Consider the following 17,312-nt stretch of genomic DNA (forward strand, 5'->3'; position numbering starts at 1 on the left):
ACCGCTACCCGACACCGAAGAAGAAGAAGAAGACATTTTTCTTACTTTTTGAAAGTGAAGAAAGTCTGAAGAAGCTCTTGAAAGCGGAAGAAAATTTCTCGAGAAAGAGAGAGTATAGAAGACGCAACAGCAAAGGTGTTCAAATGAGGAAGAAAGAGCATATTTATCAGATTCGGCGAAGATTTCAAAATCGTCGCACCGTTTCGAATCCCACCTTTTCAGGATTCAACGGCCGGATTTTACTGTCGCATTTAATGCAGTCACATGCAAGGCACGTCCCCTGACGTCAGCCTCCCCCGTACCTTTATCCAGAATGCCGAAGTGACTCGCTTCGCCGAAGTGATTCACTTCGTCTTTCGGGGGGGGGTAGTGATGGGGTACGAACTAAACAAGCCCAACAGCAGTGACGGCCCATCAGCCCAAAGCCCAAGGAAGAGTATGAGTTCGGCATTACCAAAGAGTTCGGAGGAGTTCGGCATTACCAAAGAGTTCGGCCTCAGCCTACAGCTCGGTAAAAGCCAACCAATCAAGCTCTACTCTCAGATCGGCAACCAAAGCAGTTCGGTCTCAGTATTCGACCGAACAAGGAGTTAGTGGACCCATGCAGGATTTCCACAACTTCCAACACACCCACTACCACGTGGCGTCAACTCAGGCCACGATCTTAGGCCATGACCTACACGACCTCCACGACCTAGAGTGATGATGTAAGCCACGATCTTAGTTCAACGTATAAATAGAACTTAGATCTGATAGAAAAGGGTTAGAATCTCTCTAGAGAAATAATCATATAGCAAGTCTGTGTTGTAAGCTGTAATTCGCAGATCAAGCAATACAAACCTGCCCCCATTTCTCCCCGTGGACGTAGATTTACCTCAGTAAATCGAACCACGTAAAATTCTCTGTGTCGTAATTTATTTTTACGAGCATTTATCATCATCAAAAATTCGCGGAATCATCAGTGGACACTTGAGTTGGGCGTAGTCACAATATTTGTTTTATTTATGAGTTCGGATTTGTTTTTTTTCTAGATTAGCTGCCCATAAAATAAAATAAAATAAAATAAAATAAAATAAAATAAATCATATATATTCAATGGTAGTGGACAAAAGAAAAGGATATTTGATAGTAGTGGGGCATTTTAGGAGTTGCGTTTCCCAAAATGAAGACCAAATTTAATAATAAAAGAAAATTGACAACCCTAAGTAGTGCGTGGGAGGTGGGGCCCAATATGAATTGCAGCACCCAATTTCTCAAAAAATGGGTTGTTTTTTGTTTGGGTTTGGAGACAGATCAGATGATGTGCATAACATTATTCTATCAATAATACTTTATCCCCCAAAATAAATGATCAGCCGTCAAATATAGTGATACACTAATATAAAAAAATATATATATATATAGTGATACACTAGGTTTTTTTCATTTGACCCCCAAATTTACAAGGAATGTAAATATGTATTAGAAATTGAAACTGCTAGTATTAAATTTGGCAGTTTAACACCATCTTTAAAAAATCTAAAATAAAACACTTAATTAGAGATAATAAACTCTTTTGAAAATAAAGGGAGTAATTCATTTTCTTTTGAAGAGGAGAATTCCGCTTCAAAATTGTCACCAACATCTCTCTTTGGCAGTGTAACGTGTCAAAACTCAATGTACAAAGTAGATTTTCCTGTATTAAATATTCCCATAGAAAACCGATTTTATATGTGAATTACATAAATAATTTTTGATGTTTCAGTAATGAATATAGATAGTTATTGAATAATTTTTATAGCATTTTTGGCATCCAGTAATCACATTCGTGGTACTTATGTCAATTTTTCAGCTCAAAATACTCTCAAGGCATGTTACCATCTAAATACTTCATCCGTCTCACTCTAAGCATGGCACATTTTCCTTTGAGATGTCATACCCTAAATTACACTTATTAAATTAGAAATATCACTCTCTCTACTTTGTTCTCACTCTTATTTTATCTTCTCTTTACTTAGCTCACATAGCAACACTACATAAAATCTCGTGCCGTAAAAGAAATGCTCCACTTATGATGGTACAGATGGAGTATAAAATAAAAGGAAAGGTTAATACTTTATTTATTTATTTTGGATAAATTTACAACATAAATTTGAAATATCAAGTATCCATAAATAAGAAAAATATAGTAAGTAATACTCCCTCCGTCCCTTAAATTTTGTCACATTTTTCCATTTTGTTCGTCCCACAAAATTTGTCACATTTCACTTTTTACCATTTTTGATAGTGGACTCCAGTCTCCATATTTCCATAACTCATTCCAATTCAAATTTTATTATAAAACTAACTTTTTCAACTCACTTTACATTACATTTCTTAAAACTCGTGCCCGGTCAAAGTGTAACAAAATTTAAAGGACGGAGGGAGTATGTATATGGATTGAAAGTCCAGAAAAATATCATACTCATCCGTCCCCTAAAAATAGACCACATTTGCCATTTTGAGATGTCCCTTAAAAATAGATCAATTCTATTTAAGGAAACTTTTTTTCTATAATGAGGTGAGTCTCATTATCAACTAATAATACTCCAATTAGTGTTGCCCACGGTTCCAAAACCGGCGGTTCCGGTTTATAGGAATTCGGAACCGGACCGTGAGGCTATTTCACGGTTTCGGTTCCGGTTCGGAACCGCCGATTTTCGGACGGTTTATACGGTCCCGGTTCGAAAACCGGCGGTTTCACGGTTCGTTTTTTTTTATATGTAATTTGAAATTTGGACTTATACAATAAATTGGAACAAGACAACGGATAATTTAAATTGAAATAAGACGAAAAAGGTGAAAATGATATCAATTTTATTGAATTTGAGTTGTAACGGACAACTATACATTACAATTTACAATACATATACAAGTATACAACATACAACAATGTAATATAATTTACAAGTGTCGTTGTAACGTAAAAAAAAACATGAAATGAGGGGATAATGGATGAATTTGAATTCAAAATCAAAATTAAAAAAAATTGAATTTCGGAAAACCGGCGGTTTTGGCGGAAAACCGTCGGAACCGCTGGTTTCACCGCCAAAACCACCGGTTCGGTCAACAAACCGTCTGCCTCGTGTTCCGCACCGGAACCGAAAACCGCCGGTCTTGGCCGACAAAACCGGCCCCCGCTGCCGCCTCGGTTTTCTCACTGGAACCGTGAAACCGGCGGTTCCGACCCATCCGGAACAGGCGGTTCGGTGACGGTTCCGGTTCGAAAAATCTTGAACCGGAACCGGACTGCGGTTCCAAATGCGACGGTTCCGGTTCGAAAAAATTGACACGATTCCGGTTCGGAACCGAAACCGGTGGGCATCTCTAACTCCAATCACTTTTTCATTTTATCCCTCTCTTACTTTACCAATTGTGTATTAAAACACGTACTATTTCAAATGTCGTCAATTTTTTAGAGAGGGGGAGGGGTTATTTCATATTTGGATGAAAAGTCCAAAAATACTGTAATATCATAGACTTTTTTATGTAATTCACTCTTTATACAAAGAAGGGAGAGTTCGAGCGAGTGCACACTTCAATATGTAAGCAATAAAGTCTTTCTTCAAACTGCATTGTTCGATCACTCCTTCTCCGAATAAGAACAAAACAAACAAAATTATAATTAAAACATTGAGTTGGTCAAAGCTTGCCATGCTATTTTGGTAGCTATCCTCATTTGTAAATTTGTAAATATGTTTAAGAGAGCTTACTCCGAGAATGTGACACTGCGTTCTCTAATGAAACGAATGACTTTATATGCTTTGAACAAATGTGAGTACAAAATGATGCATTTGTTTGTCAATGATACCAACTACGTACTCCTTTCACGAGCTAGGTTTTGATGAGGCTACTTAGGCATAAAACTCTTTAAATTTTCAAAATTAAATGATGATTGTGCATTTAGTATGGAAGAGAAATTATGGCGCAGAGAGGTACACAAATGAAGAACAAGCAATTATTAGAGGAAAATAGTATGTTTGGTGGAGGTGTAGTAGTTGTCACAATATTGACAACAGTAAATAGTAGTGCATGTTAGCCCATTATTACAAGGATGGATAATAGAAGCCCTAAGAGCACCAGCATTGGGGCCGAGCGATCAGCCCCCCTATCAGCTTGGATAGGTCACCTTTATGGGGAGGGAGCCCATCTCCACCCCCAACGCCTCCGCCCCTGCGCCGAGTGATCGCCCCAGCCGATGGCATATCGTCTCCGCATCGGCCTCGTGATAGACCTCCATTGCGGGGGCTCGGAGCGATGATGGAGCCGATATACCCTTTTTTTATTTTTTTTAAAAAAAATTAATTCAATTTTTAATCCATTATATTTACCCCATTCTCCATCAATTAACATTCATCCCTTTCTAATCTCAATTTCAATTTTATTACTTCTCTCTACGGTGATATGAACTTCAGCAACAAGGTGCCCGACATGAAGGGGAAGAAGAAGAAGGAGACAGTCGGGGAGGCGTCTGAAGCTGGGTGGACGATGAGTACCTACTCCATAGAGGAGTCGATTGTTCTTGCTCATTGTTGGACAGAGATCTCTGAGAACCCGATTGTAGCCAACAATTGCGTGGGCAGTTTCTGGGAGCGTATCACGAAAAGATACGAACAAGTAAAGCCCGCAGGGGCCCCGACACACCAGCTCGATGATCTACGCAAGCATTGGAAACGCCTGGTGTATGAGTGTGCTAAATTTCACGATTTCTACGATGGCAATGCGAGAGGGTTCAAGTACTGGGAAATATATCTACAACTGAAGGATTGCCCCAAATTCATATGGTTAATGGGTCATGTAGGGGAGGACGAATCGGAACTCGAGTGCTTCTGAGGCCGTGCTTTCGTGTTTTTTTATTATGTTTTCTATCTTTATCTTTTTTTTGTTTTTTTAATGTATGATGTTTTATTTTGTGTTTAAATGAATTTTTTTGGCCGTATATACATTGTCTTTTAATTACACAAACAATTAAAAGTGAAATATTAAAACTAATGATGATGTGGAAATGAGATGGGCTCTTAGATAGGCTCTGGGATGGGCTCTCATTGCAGGGAGATAAGCTCTGAGATGGACCTGGTGACGTGGCAGAAAAAATGGAGATAGGCTCTGAGATGAGCTCCGGAGATAGACCACCATTGCTAATGCTCTAAATTCTATGATCAATTGTTTCTTTTTCGAATTATCTATAAATCAGCGAAAAGAAAAGTCATCGAATCTATCAAGGGAAACTTGATCACAAAATAATCTTGATTACAAAAAACATACTTACCTTGTTTCATAATAATTGAATTACTCCCTCCGTCCCCCATAATTTGTCACCATTTGACTCAGCACATGTTTTAAGAAATGTAATAGAAAGTGAGTTGAAAAAGTTAGTGGCATGTAGATCCTATTTTTATATATTAGTTTTATAATAAAATGTGAGTGAGAATGAGTTAGTGGAATGTGAGTCCACTACCAAAAATGATAAAAGTGAAAGTTGACAAATTTTTAGGGAATGACGAAAATGGAAATAAGTGACAATTTTTCAGGGACGGAGGGAGTATTATTTTTTTTATTTAGGGGCATTCCATCAAATTAAAGTCCTATTTTTACCAAAAATTAACACATTATTTTTCTTACCTTATTTTTTTCCTACTACTACTATTTTATGTCTTTCCATTCAACAATAAATATTTATTTGTTAATATTTGTGCAAAAAAATGTCTACTCTTCCACATAGGGAGGGAATAATAGAGATCGATTATAAGAGTATTAGCAATAGACGTCCTAGCCACCGCCTAGCGGGACTGTGGTGGATGGGACATCTATTGCAGGAGATGAGCCGAGAGGGAAGGGGAGAGTGCCCGAGAGCGGCTGGCAGTGGGACGACGTTTATCGTGCGCCGAGCCGATTTTTCATTTTTTTATATTTTTTATTTTTACTCTATATATACAATTCATTGCACTTCATTTTTTTTATATTTGATAAACACCAACCATTAAAATGTATGTTAAATCGGAGGGCTTTTGGCAGTGTTTTAAAAATCGGACTGCCGTGAACCGGAAACTGGTTTTTCACTTTTTCAAAATATTTTTTTGAAATTTGTTGTTGCTAGGACTTGAACACATGACCTCATCTCTAAATACTTACTCCTTTACCACTCTACCACATGGTCATTTTGAAATATTATGAACATTAATTATCCTTATACATTAAATCTGAAATTCTTTTTCCACCGAAACTAATAATTCATTTTAATTTTATATTCTTTTAAGAAATTGTTAATTATAATATATTTCTTATATTTTAATTATAATTTACAATCACTAATATTTTACAATATATGAGTTTATAATTATACATAGAGTTTAATACTAGTTTTTAATATTGTGTATTATAATTTATTATTGTATTTAATCTTAACATCATTAAATATTCTAATATACTAGTACAAGACTTGTTTTCTATAATAATACTATTAAATGTATAATACTATAATATTTATTGATAAAACGTTTAATTAGATTTTATTATTTACTACTAAATAAATAAATAAATATATATATATATATATAGGATTGTGATATATATATAAACAGTATTCCGGTTCAACCAATGGTTCGACCAGTGAACCGGTTGAACCAGTGAACCAGTAACGACGCCGGTTCACTTGCCGGCCCGGTTTAAAACATTGGCTTTTGGGAAGGCTGTTGGCTGGGCTGTGAGAAATAGGACATTGGCTAGGCTGTGAGAAGGACATGATAATATGGCAGAAGGAATTTTAGGGTGGGGTGTAGTTAAATGGCTGGATTGTGACTAGAGCATTGCTATTCAGAATGTTCAATGAAAAGAATAACAGTTCAACTGTACCGAAGCTATGAAAAAGGAGAATAAAATTGGATGGTAAGTATATAATATTAGTACTCCTATAATTTAATCAAAGATTGTGAAATTCTACCTGATCATCAATTTTGATAATTATGTATAAAACCCTCAATTTTGGTTATTCTATTGAGAAGTTTCGAGATTTACAATGGTTGTTTAGCTACACGCGTGCAAATGTTAATTTAACTTCGATCCACCTCAATTCACTTTCACTTTTTGTCTCTACAAAAACACTCTACAAAAACACTTAAAAATTTATTTAGAATTTTATTATGTCAGAAACTAGGGATGTTTCGAATCGATATATTAATATTTATACTAATTCTTATATATTTTTTCGTTCCGCCCAGCTTAAATGATTGATTAATTTTTGGCATATATTTTAGAAAAATGATAACAAAATAGAAACGCATGTTTGTTCATATCATTGGAATTTTTTCATCACTAGGAACAATTTGTTACCACATCATTGACTAGCAATGGAAATTTTAATCAATTAAATCATCAAAATTAAAAGAGTTTATGATATTTTTTTCAGTTCTTTGACACGCTATTTGAATATTACTATTTACTTGGAGAATCCATCCACTTAAAACAGAACCTTTAACCTCCGTCGATAATACTCCATCCGTCCAAGAATAGGAATTTCAGTTTTCTGTTTTAGTTCATCCGTAAATAGGAGTCTCATATTATTTTTATTATAAATGGTAATAGGATATCCTGTATTCCAAAAACTCGATTTTAATTAGTACATTTCATTTAAAAACTAATACTCCATCCGTCCCACAGTAAAAGTTTTGTTTTGTCATTTCGTTCCATCCCACAATAAGAGTCTTGAACTCCACATTTCACTAACTTATTCCGCTCACACTTTGTTATAAAATTAATATATATAAGTGAGACTCGTATTCCACTAACTTATTCAACTCATTTTTATTTACATTTCTTAAAACTCGTGTCATAACTAAATAGAACTTATAACACGGGACGAAGGGAGTATATATAAGTGGATTCATATTTCACAAACTTTTTTCTATCCACTTTTCTTAGCATATCTTAAACCCTTACCGTGCTGCCATGAAATGAGACTCTTAATAACGAGCGTGGAGATATTTATTCACAAATTACCACTTTATTAACAAAGTTACTCCTACAATATAAGTGAATTAATTTTTGACGCATTAAATTATATGCAGAAAGTTGGGCTCACTTCACTCAGAAAATAAAGTTTTTAATTACTACACACAGCCTGCATCATCACTCTACCCAACCTTCTTGCGCTCGTGATAGTATGAGCAAAACCAAATGATGGCTTTTTAGCTTTGTTACAGCCTTTTTAGATAGTAAAAAATAGGAAAGGGAAAAAAAAGTCATAGACATGAGTTAAAAAGACCTTTGGCCATCCGCGTCCGTGTCTCATAACCGTCTAATCTCTTCACTATTCATGGGCCCACTGTACTTTTCATTCAATCTCTTAACTAAGAGACAACACATGCATCCCTCCATCTCTTAACCATCTCATCCCTTAACTATTCATTCAATTTCATTTTTTTATTTTATTTCCAACAAATTCAATTAATAAAAACACACTTCATTAAATTAAATTAAATAAAATAAAATAAAATTAAAATTTAAAATCCTAAAAAAAACACATAATTAAAATCCTAAAAAATTTAAAATACATAATATAAAATACAATTTTATATAATTTATAAAAACTACTCCGCCCGCTAATCATCCCCCGAAGGCGGTGGCGGTGCACTCAAGCTACTTGGAGGCGGAATACCAATTTGTCTTGCCATATACTCAATTCCGGCAAGATGGACTTGATATTGAGGAGGCGTCATGCGGGAAGTGTCAGCCATCGTGGCGACCAAGTACATGGACATTAGGGTGTTCGAGCCCGAGCCCGTTTGGCTTGATTCGCCTCGGCCCCTCCTCCCTCTAGCCAGCTTCGCCGCTTTGGTCCCTTACGGCCGACGGAGTGAACGGGAGAGCCCCCTGCATCGGTGGTCGTGCCCTCAACCTCTTGTGAGGCGTTGCCTGACCCGCCCTCACTAGACGAGTATTGGCCACTCGCCGTGTGCTTCGTGCGTTTTGAGCTCGAGCCCGTGCTGGACTGGACACCGCCAGCCCACCTTTCAACGTCTTTGACCGACCCCCAAACATCGACATGTTTGAATTCTTTATTGTTGTCGTCTTTAAAGACTCGCAAAGCCGCTCTCAGAATGTCGGCTCCACTGGCTCCACATTGGTAATTCGCCGCTTCATTCTTATAGATCCCGCAAAATTTTTTGACATCTCTGTCGACTCGATCAAAATGACTGCGGAGCATCTTCAAGGTGCGGCGGCGGCCCCCTTTGGCTTATTCTCGTTGTAGGCGTCGGTGATCTTTTCCCAAAAACACTTGCGAGTTTGTTGATTCCCGATGATGGGATCCTACGAGACGCTAACCCAAGCGTTGAACAGAGTCATCGTATCCTTGCGGCTGTATGGATGACGGCCTAAATCCTCCTCCTCCTCGGCGTCGAATGCGCGATCCCCGGAGCTTCCACTGCCTCGTGCTCCTTCTGGAGTGGGTTCATCCGGAAAATTCTCCCTAATTTGGGATAATCCCTGCGATTGCCCATACCTCGGGGCGGAGGGACGAGAGTATGCATCCACATCAAAATATGGTGTTTGGTATGCCGCCGGCGTCGACGAGACTTGGGTGACCGGCGTCGACGAACCGGAACCGGAAGCACCCAAGACATTGTACATGCCCCCCAGTCGCCAAACGTGTTCAAGTATAGCCGCCGGAGCCGCCAGAGTTTTCGTCGCCGGACATTTTGACAGAAATCGGAGAGGAAAGAGAGATGATTTGAGAAGAATAGATGTGTGTTTGTGTGTAGAATGAGAATGAAAGAGGAATATATATAGAATAAAAAAAGAAAAAAATAAATTTTTTTAACGTTCAACGGTAATATTACCGTTTTTTAAAAATTTTTTCTTCTGAAAATCGAATTTATTTAAAAAAATTATTTATTGCGTCAGCATGACGATGCCCACTCGCGGACCGGTGAGTGGGAGTCGCGCCAGCGCTCGCCAGCTCTCCCTCCGGGACGAGCGGTCTCGTCTTAATGCCGACCTAGTACACAATATAGTATACTTAATCTAAAATGATTACTAATTCAATTATTGGCGAAACGAGAATTTTGGCACAGTGCCAAAGTAGAAAATCTGGTCTTTGCCATCGTTAATCGCTGCGGGATATATCTTAGCATCGGGCGTCGGTAAAAGCAATAGCGGATTCTGTGAGAGAGAAGCTAGAGATACATCATACATATGATGAATGTCGATAGAAAAGTGTATGGGAAACAACGGTGGCGCTGTCAATAATAAGATGCAAGAGGTTGATAATGAGACATGGCATAAGGGAGATAACTGCAAAGTCGATAAACTTGTTACCGACGAAGAGGGTAATCAGGAACTTTGGGAGAAATACTAATGAAATTATCAAAATGCATCTAACTTTTCCAATCTTACTTACTAGTAGTATAATTTTGAAAAAAAAAGCTATGCTGCCCATTATTTAATAATAAAAGTAATAAACTTCCTCTAGTACTCAAATGGTTTTTTTGAATCGAAGGTGTGAATTGCATACTAGTCTACTTACGATATTTCTGTTGATTTTGAAGTATCTTGACAAGATCTTGTCCCAATAATTTGTACACACAGAAACCTGATTTTAGTACTATCATCGTCATCATTCCTACTGTCTGGTTTTTTGGTCTTTTGACACATCCTTTTCCGATCTTGAATACTTTTACAGTCATGCTTAAAATGACAAAGCTGCCCTTCTTCAGTATAAGTAACATATACTTTACCAAATGCATCCATCCATGATCCATCTTCATTTATGATTAATGACCCAAAAAAGATACCCCATTTAAGAAAAGCCCACAGACTTCAACATTATAATTCGGCCCAATATAATTTGTATCAATTTCTTTTATGAGTAGAAATTTGTACAGTAAGTAAATGCTATCACTAAATATAAAACTGCAAAATTTCCCAAGCCAGGGCAGCAGAAGATAAAGTAGAAAAGTATGGAAATCGCTCAGTTATATATGTATTGATGTTGTTGGTTAGCGAATTGAGGGTAGAAGCAAGATACCGGTGTTTTGGTACATGTTTCTCCGCGTTTGATATTGATGGTGAATTTTGTTAATGCGGCAGCTTGTGCGCAGTCTATCTGTTTGATAATATTGCTGAATGACATTTGCTGCAATTAGTTCTGGTAAAAATGCTATTTCAATTTGCTATTGTGTGTAAGAGATAATTTCTGTATTAACTGGGTCTTGATTGAAATTTGAAATGATTGGTTAAATTAGAAAGCTTAAGAGCAATTTGAGAAATCCTGATTTTTTTGGAGTAGTATAATGTAATTGTAGCTTCATTTTTTTTCCTGTATTGTTCTCCAGCACGCTTTTCATGAATGTGTAAGTAAGGTAAGGTGTTAGATACCGTAGTCTCGATGAAATTTGATGCTTATGCAATTCATGTGTTGCTCTGATTTAAGGTTCATATTCCTAAAAGGCTTTTCTTGTAAGCAAATCCTGCTAGTAATGATACTGATGAATTTCATTTGTTAGTGGAGAGGAAGTAATAGTAGACTATGGTGACAGACCTTAATTAGTTGGAATTACCTGTGAATCTACTCGTAGCTTGATTAAGGTAGAACTTCAAAATTTGAGTTAGCCATTGTGTATGGCTTGGTTATGGTGAATAATTATCGGTCTAGTGAGAACAAATTCGTTGATTCCTAAGCTTCCTAACAATCTCTCATGCATTACTTCACTAAATTATAAATCTGCTTGTTCATAGCATGTAGTCGGTTGGACTTGATTGCTAATACTACGTGGAGTGCAGTGCCACTTTTCATCCTAAATTTACATAAGAATTTGTGATTTGAGGAATGGACTCTATCTGGTAACAACTTCTTGTTGGAGCTATATGTTTGTAACTACTTATATTTTTCTTGATCACTTTCCAGATTCCATTCCAGAGTGCAGCTACTTGAATGCACAAAACGAATCTCTGAAGCAAAAGACCTGTCTTGTAGTCCACGTACTGAATGCTAAAGGGATAAGGGATACAAGATGGGCTTCTTGGTGTCGCAAGATCAACTCCGACATGATGAGAGCAGTAAGCCCAACACTCAACTGTCCAATCCTCCACCTCTTGCAAAAATGCAAGACTTTCAATACTTTGAAACAAGTACATGCTCAAATGATCACAACTGGCCTCATTCTCCACACCTACCCTATCAGCCGTATTCTCCTCATATCTTCTTCACTGTCTCCATTACCCTATACGTTGGCAATATTCAGCCGTGCCCCCAACCCAAGCATATTTCTTTACAACACCCTCATCTCACGCCTCACTGTAAACAATCAAGTGAAACTTGCCCTTTCTCTTTATGACCAGATGCTTGCTGACCCCAATCTCAGACCCAATAATTATACATACCCATCTCTATTTAAGGCATTTGCAGCCCAACAATGGTTCAAACACGGCCAAGCCCTACATGTGCACATCCTAAAATTCATTTACCCTCTTCGCGACAATTTTGTTCAAGCATCATTGCTTAATTTTTATTCAAGATGTGGAAGAGTGGATATTGCTAGATATTTCTTTGATCAGATAATGGAACCAGACTTAGCAACATGGAACTCTATATTATCTGCTTATGCACGGAACTCTAGTGTTAGCTTATCAGGCGACCCTCGCCTTTTGGATGAGAACACGAGTTCATCTCTGGAGGTTTTAAATCTGTTCGGCCACATGCAGAAGTCTGGGGCAGAGCCAAGTGAAGTGACATTAGTCGCCATAATTACTGCATGTGCCGAATTAGGCGCCCTTGGCCAAGGCATCTGGGCGCATGTTTATATAATCAAGAATGCACTTAGCCTCAATCACTATATCGGCACAGCACTAATTACCCTCTACACAAATTGTGGCCGTCTTGGATTTGCTAGTCAATTGTTCTACCAGCTGCCTCATACAGATATATTCTGTTTCAATGCCATGATTAGAGGTCTTGCAATCCATGGCCGTGGATGCGAGGCTCTTGATTTATTTGAGACAATGAAGCATAAGGGTCTCACCCCCGATAATGTGACAATGCTGGCTGTAATGTGTGCTTGCTCACATGTGGGATTGGTGGATGAAGGGCGCAGATATTTTGAGTTGATGACCAGTATCTACGGACTTAAGCCTAAAATTGAGCACTATTGTTGCCTGGTGGATCTTTTGGGTCGAGCTGGGCTGGTTAAGGAAGCTGAGGAAAGGATTCTGACAATTCCAATGAAGCCTAATGCGGTTTTGTGGCGGTGTTTACTTGGGGCAGCTCGAGTTCATGGAGATCTCGAGACAGGTGAAGTTGCACTAAAGAAGCTAGTAGAGCTGGAGCCGGAGACTAGTGGGAATTATGTGCTTTTGTCGAACATGTATTCGTGCAAGAAGAAATGGGACGACGCCAAAAGAGTAAGGCAGTTGATGAAAGAGCGGGGCGTGGAGAAAATGCCCGGGAGCAGTTTAGTTGAAGTTGATGGTTCAATGCACGAGTTTCTTGCTGGTGACAAGAGCCATCCTCGGGCTAGAGAAGTGTATTTAAAACTGGAGGATATGAACGCGAAGCTGCAGGAGCACGGGCATCGTGCAAGAACTCGAGAAGTGTTGTTTGACATCGAGGAGGAAGAAAAGGAAGAAGCTCTTTCTTACCACAGCGAGAGGCTAGCAATCGCGTTCGCACTCATCGCGACAGATTCTTGCACGCCGGTGAGGATCATAAAGAACCTCCGGGTATGTGTGGATTGTCATTCTAGTACTAAGCTTTTATCTCGCATATATGGGAGAGAGATTATAGTTAGAGATAGAACTAGGTTCCACCACTTCAACAATGGCAGCTGCTCTTGTTTGGACTACTGGTAGAAATTAATCTTTTTACTTATTTGGTGTTGTTCGTGAGATTCAAACTTAAATATATTTTAACCACAAACATCCATTTTTATAAATTAGTCGTAACCAATTCATCAATTATTACTCCTATAGTTGAAACTACAAAACAGAGTAATTTACTACTATAAATTTTATACTTCGAACGTATTTCTACTAAATAAATACCAAAGCAGAATTTACGGGAGTATTTAATATATTTGAAGACGTAAAATATTTAGGTAATGTTAATGCGTGCGAGCGGTAAAAGAAACATATCTTATCAAAACCAAATATTGTAATTTGTGACATTTTAGAATGTCCCACAAAATTAGTCCAATTATGTTTTTGACAAGTTTTTTCTCTGGATTTCATTATTTACTAACAGTACTTCAACTCATACTTTATCAATTTTGCGTTAAAATTCGTAAATCCCTATTTTCATAAGACGGGGGAGGGGGAGTACTATATCTCTATATATAAATTATAATCGGAATTTGATTTTTAGAGACTAGTACTCCTTACAACTTTATATTTTAAATTAGTTTTGTTCTCCATTAAAAAAAAATATTTGCAGAGAAATACTTCCTCCGTCTATGCATACCACTGTGACTTGCAAAAATAATAGTATGTTTGAGTAAATTGAATAATGAAATGTCTGACCTATTTACCACAAATAATATAATAAAAAATAAAATAAAATAAAATAACAATGAAAAACACTCCAAAAAACGTGACACATTTATGGATACAGAGGAAATAATTTTTTCGTAAAAATATCAGGCACCATTATTTAATTGGTGAATGCTTTGGGCTGACAATTTCTTAAAAATGTACTTAAAATCTCCCCGTATTCATGTCCTATTAAAATAGAAACTATGACCGAGGGTCACGTCACGTGGCCCATGTTTCCTGCCGTCAATAATTAATAATTAAAACAAATGAAATTGACTTAGTGTCAACATCTCTCCGTCCAGCAGATTGAATGTGGGCCGTTGATCCCCATTTTGCCTTCTGATCCAACAGCACAAGCGGTTTCTGTTTTTTCCGGTTATGTACAACTATTCTACCCACCAGCCCTAGCATATCACATACTCCATATACTCTCTCCCACCATTAGAAGTCTCATTTCTTGACGGCACGGGTTTTAAGAAATATTAAGAAAAGTGAGTGGAAAAAAGTTTGTGTAATATAAGTCTCACTTGTATATATTAGTTTTAAATGAAATGTGAGTGACATGAGTTAGTCGAAGGTGGTACCCTATTACTATTAATGGTAAAAGGAAACTGGGACTCCTATTCGGGGATGGACTAAATGGAAAAACGGGACTCCTATTTGCGGACGGAGGGAGTATATAGTTTGTGAGGTCTAAATTGTGCCACATAGTATTCCTATATATTCATATTATTTTTGAATTGTTTATTAGTTGCTGATAATGACTGATTCAGTTGTGGTAGGATTCAACCTAATCCGTCGTCAGTCCACGATGATTGGAAAGATACATAAATTAGACATTTTGCAATTCTGGTCCGCCCTACAGTCTGTCAGCTACGTACGCTCAGCCTTTCTTTGTCCGCCATTGATCATAAGTGACAACTGCCCAAAACCAATAACGTCCTTCTTCAATGTGTATGACTCCACATATTCTAAGTATTTTCTAAACCCATCATTGGTTGTTTATGCACTATATGATAATGCGAGTCTCAATATCCTCTAATAGTACTTTAATTACCATTATTTCTTACTTTATCAATTGTGCATTAATTCTCGTGTTATTTTAAATGCACATAATTTTTATGAGAAGGATGGAGTATCATTTATGGACGTATGACTTTAGTTACATTGATATCTAGCTAGGTGCTCCACAATCTTGACCAACCACATGCACACTTTATACTACACTCTACACACTCACTTCTCGCTTATAAAAGGCCCAACTCAACACTCTCCAATTAGAGTGAAAACTAGCCTTCTCCACCCCTCCAATAGCTAGAGTTGCTCCCAAAAATCCATCAATAAATCATAGAAAGAACATGAGTTTCCCAATTACAAAATGTGTACGGCCATGCAATCAAGCATCCATTCCCACACTACAAAATGTAGGCACCATCACTAATCCCACCACTACTATCACCTTCAAACCCCAATCTCCAAATAAAATATCATCGTCGCCGTCGTCATCGTCGTCGCTGCCCAAGCTGAGCCACAACTGGGAGTACTACCAAGGTGTCGACAACTGGAAGGGTCTCCTCGACCCCCTCGACGACACCCTACGCCTCGAGATCATCCGGTATGGAAACTTCGTCGAAGCCGCCTACTGCTCATGCAACTTCCACCCCTCCCCCTCCACCCCCTACGCCTCCTGTCGCTTCCCCAAATCAAAAATCCTATCCCAGTCTGGCTTTCCTGCCACTGGCTACCGCGTCACAAAGAATCTCACCGCCACGTCAGGGATCCACCTGCCAGGCTGGGCCCCCACCTGGATGACCACGCGGTCCAGCTGGATAGGCTACATCGCTGTCTGCCACGACCGCCGCGAGATCGCCCGCCTAGGCCGCCGCGACGTCGTCATCGCCCTCCGCGGCACCGCCACCGGCCTAGAGTGGCTGGAGAACATGAGAGCCACTCTAACGCCGTTAACTAATGGCGACGGCGAAAACGAGGCGATGGTGGAAAGCGGTTTCCTGAGCTTGTACACGTCAGCATCCGGCAACAAACCCAGCTTGCAAACCCTAGTGAGAGAGGGGATTTCAAAAATCATGCAGAAATACGGCGGGGAGCGCCTCAGCCTGACTATCACCGGCCACTCCCTCGGCGCTGCGCTGGCAACGCTGGCGGCTTACGACGTCAAAGAGACGTTCGCGGACGCGGCGCCGATGGTGACGGTGATGTCATTCGCCGGGCCGCGCGTGGGGAACTGGAGCTTCCGGTGCCGCCTCGAGGAGCAGGGGACGAAGGTGCTGCGCATCGTCAACTCCGACGATGTGATCACGAAGGTGCCCGGATTCGTGGTCGACGGCGACGAGTTATCGGCCGGGTGGGTGCGGAAGGTGCAGTGGGTGTACGCGGACGTCGGGTGCGAACTGCGCCTGAGCAGCCGCGACGCGCCCGGGCTCAACGGGATCAACATCGCCGCCTGCCACGAGCTCAAGACGTACCTGCGTCTCGTCAACGGCTCCAACTGCCCCTTCCGCGCCACCGCTAGAAAAATGATCAACAAAACCTTTGCTCAATAAATTAAATACTAACATGAAGTTTCGTCAAATTATGGTTTCTCCCGCGAAAAATTAGTAGTTAATCATTAAGTTTGGATTTGTTCACAATTATCTTTTTGCGAAAATGTCAGTCTGACTGCTAATGTACAGTACTCGTATTACTATATTAATTAAAGTTTTTTTCAACTAAACGATATCGTTTTCTTCGTAATTAAGTGATAAGAGTGATGTTTA

The 17,312-nt window shown here is 39.0% G+C and overlaps 2 protein-coding genes across 3 annotated transcripts; both read left to right on the plus strand.

The window, feature by feature from the left end:
• The first annotated feature begins 10,926 nt into the window (after window positions 1-10,926).
• On the plus strand, window positions 10,927-13,888 carry LOC121794125 (pentatricopeptide repeat-containing protein At5g43790-like). 2 transcript variants are annotated; one of them, XM_042192164.1, is made up of 2 exons: window positions 10,927-11,164; window positions 11,921-13,888. In XM_042192164.1, exons 1-2 carry the CDS (start codon window positions 11,140-11,142, stop codon window positions 13,858-13,860), a joined length of 1,965 nt encoding a protein of 654 aa, XP_042048098.1. In that variant the 5' UTR covers window positions 10,927-11,139; the 3' UTR covers window positions 13,861-13,888. The 2 variants fall into 2 exon arrangements, with proteins under 2 accessions (XP_042048098.1, XP_042048090.1); XM_042192156.1 differs by having other exon boundaries at window positions 10,929-11,051.
• Window positions 13,889-15,836: 1,948 nt separating this feature from the next.
• LOC121803266 (phospholipase A(1) DAD1, chloroplastic-like) lies at window positions 15,837-17,225 on the plus strand. The gene has a single exon (XM_042202952.1). The coding sequence runs from the start codon at window positions 15,897-15,899 to the stop codon at window positions 17,097-17,099; it is 1,203 nt and encodes a 400-aa protein (XP_042058886.1). The 5' UTR covers window positions 15,837-15,896; the 3' UTR covers window positions 17,100-17,225.
• Window positions 17,226-17,312: the final 87 nt, after the last annotated feature.

Source organism: Salvia splendens, chromosome 1 (genome assembly GCF_004379255.2).
Source record: "Salvia splendens isolate huo1 chromosome 1, SspV2, whole genome shotgun sequence".
In the NCBI taxonomy this organism is placed as follows: Eukaryota; Viridiplantae; Streptophyta; class Magnoliopsida; order Lamiales; family Lamiaceae; genus Salvia; species Salvia splendens.